The sequence below is a fragment of the Lipotes vexillifer genome, unplaced genomic scaffold (genome assembly GCF_000442215.2).
Source record: "Lipotes vexillifer unplaced genomic scaffold, Lipotes_vexillifer_v1.1 scaffold311, whole genome shotgun sequence".
NCBI lineage: Eukaryota > Metazoa > Chordata > Mammalia > Artiodactyla > Lipotidae > Lipotes > Lipotes vexillifer.
The window spans coordinates 7,795,646-7,802,337 of record NW_006791012.1 but is presented as its reverse complement, the minus strand read 5'-3'; the positions used below and the strand labels follow the sequence as shown (position 1 = coordinate 7,802,337).

Sequence of the window (6,692 nt, the reverse complement as noted above, 5' to 3'; positions counted from 1 at the left end):
GGGGGGGGCAAGGAAAGCACGTGGTGACCTCTCCGCCTCCCCGAGCTGGGGGCTAGAGGCGTCGGGGGTAGGGGGCGGACAGAACTCTCTTTTACGGCTGCTCTGCAAAATAAAAATGCTTTGCAAAGCCGAGTTTCTCCCCAGCCGATTTCGCAGTAGGGTTGGCAGGGAGGAGGTCTGGGCATTATGCTGGGGGGTCAGAGAGGACCCTCGACCCGGCTGGCGCTGAGTCGCTGCACGGCCTGCCGCTGTGCCAGCGGGCGGGTGGCGGGCGCCGGGTGGGCGATCCCGGGAGGGGCGGGGGCGCGGCAAGGCCCGGCGAGGCCCCGGCGAGGCCCGGCCGCAGCCGCCGCCCGCTCCCGGGCTGCCGCGCCGCGCTCGGTCCTCTGTCTGTTTGTTGGCAGGAGGCTCCCGCACACGCGGTGCTTGTAAACATTCAGACACGAGATTTTTCCCAATCAAAATCCACTTCCACTTTTTTTGAAAATCTTCCAAAAAATAGTAAGAGGAGGGAGTTCCTCGCTCCCTCTCTGTGCCGCCGGCGCTCTAAGTTTGCAACTAAAGAGGTTTTGGTGAAGGGGATAATTGTATTTTATCCCCTCTATTAGAGACTGTGAGATTTTTGCGGGGAGGGGGGCGATGGGGGAGTCAAAGAGGAGAGCGTGGCAGAAAACGGCCGGCGGAGCGTTAGGCTTCTGTTTTGGGGCAAGAAATTTTGCTCTGTTTTATTTTATTTATTTTATTTTATTTTTCACGTTTTCTCGCCGCCACTGAGGTTCGGCCGGGAGGGGCGGGCAGCGGCAACCGGGCAACAGCGGCCAGAGCGCCCTCCCTCCCTCTCCCGCTCGCCCCCGTCCCTTGCTCCTGCCCTTCGGCGGCGGCGGCGGCGGCGGCGGCGGCGGCGGCGCGGGAGGGCAAGCGCGAGGAGCCGGCACAAAAGGCAGCGGGACAAACACCCACCTCGGGCCGGAACAAAAGGCGGCAGCGACGGCCGCTGCTCCCATCCTTCCCGGTTGCCCAAGCTCTCCCTGCCGCCGCGGCCCCTCTCTAGACTCGGGAGACTCCAGAGCGCCGGGGGCCCCCTCCCAGAATCCCACTTTCTCACTATTGTGGAGATGACTACTTTCCTCCCGGTGCACACTTGACCGTGAGCGCGCTGATGTCCGAGGGCCAGTCTCACCTCTTTTCTCCCTGGGAATTGTTTTTTTTAGACTTGGGCTCCCCACACCCCGTTTTTCTTCCTACGGTGAGTGCAAGCAACCCCCCTTTCCCCTTCAGTTCCCTCCCCTAGGTTTGCACTAGAGTTGTTAGCATCCACAGCATTGTCCATTATTTTGCAAAACTGGAGGGGAAATCATTGCATTCCTTTTCGAAAAGCGAAATAAAGCAGAGGAAAGCAGGAAAGAGGAGCAGTCAAATTGTTATAAAACTAAATAAAATTAAAAGGTTCGTGCTATCCCAAAAGTGTACATAAGGCTATGGTTCGGGATGGGATGAGATTGGGTTTTTTTTCCCCCTCTCCCTTTAATCTCTTTTATCCCGACGCTCGGAGGTTTTTTCTCGTGAAAAAAAATTTTAAATGCATGCACACACCCCTCTCTCCCCCTCTCTCTTGCTTCTCGTCCTGCGCGCTCTTGTGATTATTAATAATTATTATTACTATTATTGGGTTACTTACGCGAGAATTCCCGTTTGCTTAAGTGCTGGGGTTTGCCTTGCTTGCGGCGAGACATGGTGGACTGCGGGGCGGGCGGCGGCGGCGGCGGCGGCGGCGGCGGCGGGCGGACGACGGCTCGGTTCACATCGGGAGAGCCGGGTTAGAAAGAAGGAGACTCCAGAGAAAATATCTTCATCAGTGCCTTTTGACATCCAAAATAAATTAGAAATAATACAAAGATGGCGCAGGGAAGATGAATTGTGGGAGAGCCGTCATGGCTTTTTTTTTTTTTAAGCCAAAAAAAAAAAAGAGAGAGAGAGAGAGAGAGGAGAGATAGAGGGGGAGAGAGAGAGAAAGAGAGAGAGATGAAAAAAATGGCAAAAGCCCCCCTGAGCTGCAAGTTCAAGTGCGGACGTGACGTCCCTGCGAACTTGAACGTCAGGAGTCTGGATGGACAGAGACACACAAAACATGGGCAGGGCGAGCAGGAGAGAAGGGGAGGAGGGAAGGGGAAGCTCACACCAATGGACACACATCAGGGGCTGGACATGAAAAAGAGACCAGGACAAGCCAATGGCCAGTGCGGGGCGGGGGAGGTGCGGGGCGGGGGGCTCCGCAGACGCCAGACGCGGCCCCCGTGGGAGGGGCGGGCCGAGGGGGGGCGGGGGCGGAGGGGGTGGGGAGCAAGACGGGCGCCCTGCTCCCCACCCCCGCATGCGGACCCTAAAACGAAAGATTATTTAAAATTAAAAAAACAAAACAAACAAACAAACAAAAACAGAATGTACGGGGAGGCTGCAGGGGCCGGGGAAGCGCGGGCGGAGGGAAGCCAGGTAGAGTTGCTCCCGGACACCCTCCTGCGTGCGCACACCCACTTCCCCTCTCCGCCGCCGCCGCGCTCGCACCCCGCGTGCGGACGCCGGGGGCCGAAGCAAAAGCCCTGAGGCCGCGGCTGCGCTCGGGAAACTTTGCCCGAGGAGAGAATGGCAAAGAAAAATCACCCGAAGTTGAGAGCTGAGCCTCCAACTTACAGCTACGCGGCAGGCAAGGGGAGGCGGGAAGGAGCGCGCGGCGAAGCAGAGTCCAGCTCAAGTTTGGAGGGTTGCGGGTCCGGAAGGGCAGCGCCGGGGCCTCCGGGAGCCCAAGCGGCCTGGAGAGAGGGGGCAAGGACGAGGGAAGCGGTGCAGACCAGGGCCGAAGGGCCGGGAGGGCGCCCCCCAGGCCAAGCAGGGGGGCCGAGGATCTGAACGTCCCGACAAACGATAGGGTCTGAATGCAACTGGGAGCAGGGAGTCGAGGCTCTCAACGGTCGCGGAAAGGGAGAGAAAGGCCGAGGAATAAAAAAACAGGGAGCCGAACTCGGGGCAGGTTCCAGCCCTGGGAGTGGAGTGCCCGGACCCAGGGCGAGGGAGGCGCCGAGGCATCCACCTCAACGGAGCTGCTGCCGGCCAGAGGACAAAGCCCGGGCAGTCCCGGGAGTGCCAGTCCCTGGGAACTTGCTCCCGGGGCCGCGGGAGGTCCCCAAGCCAGGTCCCAAGGAAAGACACACCCCCTCCCACTCCAGAGCTACTGCAAAAGCACCGAGGAATGGCAAGAAAGTGTTTCTTACGGGCAGAGCACAACTAGTCCAGTGCTGTTACCCGGGGAAAGAAAATGGGGAATGAAGAAAGAGCGACTGGCTCGGGGGAGCAGCGGGGAAGCCACAGTGATGGGGTGACAGCCCCGGGTCAGCGCCACGCTCCCCGGACGCCCCGGGCGGAGCCGCACACCCTGGAGCCCGCAGCCCCCCTTCTGGCCTTTCTGCAGACGTTCCCAGGAAATTAGAGAAGACCTGTTGGAAATAAACCCCTGTCTCTTTAATGCGCGCGCGCGCGCGCGCTACTGCTGTCAAAAAGCGGGCTTCACTCTGGCGTGGGATACTTTCAGTTTTACGTAAAATGTACAGCAACAGCACCCCCTGCGATTGGAAAGTTTATTCAGAAACGTGCCCGCAAAGTCCCCCGGCGTCCCCCGCCTCCCAGCCTCCCCGCCTGCCTGCGCCACCCTGTAGCCTCAGCCGACGCCGACGCCGAGACCGCGCTGCGATTCCAGATCCGGAAGGGCACTGGGGGAGAGGAAAATGGACTCAGGTCCAAGGGAGGCGCGGAGGGTGCAGGGTGGAGGCGGAGAGCCGCGGCCCGCGACACTCCGAGCTGCAGGTGGACGTGTGTGAGTGTGTGTCTGCAGAGCGAGGAGCCTTCCTTCGCTCTCCTCCAAGCGGCTCCACAACCCCTTGTGTCTTCTCTTCCCCCTCCTCAGTCTAAGGGACGTCGTTTTCGTAAATTCACCTACCCGGCGCGGGGCTTTATTGTTTTAAGCTAGGGCCCCGGGCTTGCATGCGCGCACCCATCTCCGAGCCGCGCCGGCCAGCGGCTGTTTATTCATATGTTGCCTTCATAAAGTTTCAAACCCATTAGAAAATAACTGATTTGCCTAGCTCGGCGAAGCTTCGGGCCCCTGTAAGGAAGAAAAGTAGGTTTTGATGCTCAACATTAGGAGAGATGTGGGCTGGACTGGGTTTGTGTAAATATGGTTTGTTGTTATTGTTTTCCTCCAGTTTAAGGGGGGACAAACTAAAAACCTGTTTAAGAAGCAGGAAGATTCACGTGCAGTAAAGCTCTGTAGCGTGTGCGTTACACCATTTCCCCTTTTTCACGAGATCTTCAGAGCAGGTCAGCATCTCTTTTCCACTACTGTCTATTTTTTTGTCTTGTTCCACTAGCCTTGGAGCGACCAAAGAATGTTATTGCAGGGCAGGGGTGGGGGGAGCGGGACGTGGAGGAGAATGGTTGGAGGGAAGGTGAGGAGAGGGAAGAAAAAAGTACCAGTGGAGGCCTTTGAAAAATAAATAAATAAAATAAAAGCCCCTTCAGGTAACAATAGTGAGTCGGTCAGATTCTTTCGGAACCGAGCTTTTCAAATTTAAATATTTTTCCCATCCCTCCATAAAAGTCCATATATAGAAAAGGTATATAAATGGGTGAATGTGTGTTGTGGAAATATATATGTATGATTTATATATAATGATGTGTATAAAGCTTTTCAGGGTTGGCTGTAGTGTAAAAAGTAATGACTTTATTACCTCTGAAAGGTTCTGTGGTTCACATTTAACAGTCTTCTGAATTACAATTCATTACACAGTTGTGTGCTCTCTAAAACCGGCACCCTATCAGGGCCGCTATCTGTGGTTATTTCCAATAAATAACTGGCAACATTTTATTGATTTTCTTTTTTAAAAAAATCATAGCAAATTAGGCACTTAGTTACAAGTAGGTCTGCTATGTTCCTGCACTTGTTTCAGATTCCAGGGGGTTCCTTCCGAAACCACATGTTAAAACATAACATTTAAAACCCAGTTTTGCAGCTGCTTTCCCTGGGTACCCATGGAGAGGTAAGTAGCGACGTTTCCACCATTAACATATATTTAATTTCACCATCATAAAATGCCCAGAGTGAAATAGGAACTGCCCTCCACTCCCGCCCCTCCCCCAGCCTGATTTCACCCAGTCCAGAAAACCAGGGCTGTGTATCGGCATTTGATTCCCTCCTCGTTGCGGACCCCCACTCGCGGTCCCTCCTGCTCGCCCCTACGAGTGACGCCCCCTCCCTCATTGCTACTGGATGCTTGCTAAAGCGCCCAAAACTGGGGGAGGGGTAAGGTTTGTATGTGTGTTTAAAGAAATAAAAATGAGTTGTTTTAAGAGCTTTGAAAATATTACGTAAGTATTGATTAATGATGCAGGTGGGTTTGTAGAGGGGTGAAAGGTCACTTTAAACGCGCACACTTGGATACACAATAAGTATATTTACTTTCCAAAAGTAGCTTTCAGAAAATAATAAATTATGACAACGTTAAAATTATTTTATGGCCGTTCGGTTAACTTCATTTTGAGCTGTAGAACCTTTGCTGATTCCACTGAGGAGCTAATACGCTCTGTGGGCTCTTTCCCAAACCTTTGGTGACGACACTGCGTGTAAACTCCAGGCCAACAGACGACCCCTCCCCTCCCCTCCTCCCCCTTTCTATCTTGCCCGCGGAGGAGACTCCCCAGGACTTCCTGCAGTATATATTCTGCCTCTGATCTCGTACTTAATAGCCAAGTCCTGTTTTATGCTTTATAATGTGTTGACAAGTTTTCTAACAGACTTTCTGAAATAATGCACATATATTCACGTCGGTTAGAAACCCACCGTATTTTTAGAGTCGAGTAGATCTATACCCTAATGCAGTGAGAGACTGTAAATCATAGAGGATTTCATAGTCCTTTCAGTAGTTTTCGGTATGAAGTATGAGCCGCGTGGCCTCCAGACGTAACCTTTTAGAAAAAAAGACAGTGCTTTTATTTTATGGTGTAAAGTGCTTTTAGCTCCAGGGCTCTGAACGTGAATGTGGTCAACAAACAGCTCCAAGAGGGAGACTTAATACAGTCCCAGCCTTCGTGCGGAGGATCGCCTGGCACGGGGGACTCGGGCTGAGCTGGAGAATGAAGGGTTAAAAGGTCTGATGGAAACTACAAGATTCAAATAAAATATTCACTGTCTGCCTTTAGCAGGAAACACCTTTATAGACTTAAAGATAAATGAATGACTGAATGAATGGTTAATACAATCGCTCCCACCTTGCTTTTACTTCATTCTTCCTTTTTCTTCCTAATGTAATTTCAGAAAATAAAGAATGGGCAGTCATCTTGATAATAATAAAACTTAGGTTTGGGTTCATCACTTGGCATAGGTTTTGGGGTTCTTAAGGGTGGGAGTGCTAGGGTGTTGTTAAGACAAAGGAAAATTAATTTTAAAAAGGAAGGGAGGTTGTGCTTGAGGAAGGGGGTGGGCTTTGTGTGGGGGCCCCAGATTGAAAGGTGAGCATGAGGGCCACAGTCCCCTCTTCTCCCCAGCCTTCCTCAGCCCTGACCCCCCTATAACATTTCTTCCTCCTCTGCTCACAGCGTGATCCAGAGCCTGGGACCTAAGGAGGCCCCTGGAGGGCAGTGTCTAC

The 6,692-nt window shown here is 53.3% G+C and overlaps 1 protein-coding gene across 6 annotated transcripts in view; it reads right to left on the bottom strand.

Annotated features, from left to right (window-relative positions):
* BCL11A (BCL11 transcription factor A) overlaps positions 1-1,966 on the bottom strand; it is a 99,615-nt gene extending 97,649 nt beyond the window's left edge. For 3 of the 6 annotated variants that reach the window (XM_007464149.1, XM_007464150.1, XM_007464145.1), the window contains exon 1: positions 1,679-1,966. In XM_007464149.1, the coding sequence (XP_007464211.1) occupies positions 1,679-1,733 (55 nt within the window). In that variant the 5' untranslated portion in view covers positions 1,734-1,966. The remainder of the gene's footprint in view (positions 1-1,678) is intronic. The other 3 variants (XM_007464146.1, XM_007464147.1, XM_007464148.1) reach the window with 3 other exon arrangements.
* Positions 1,967-6,692: the final 4,726 nt, after the last annotated feature.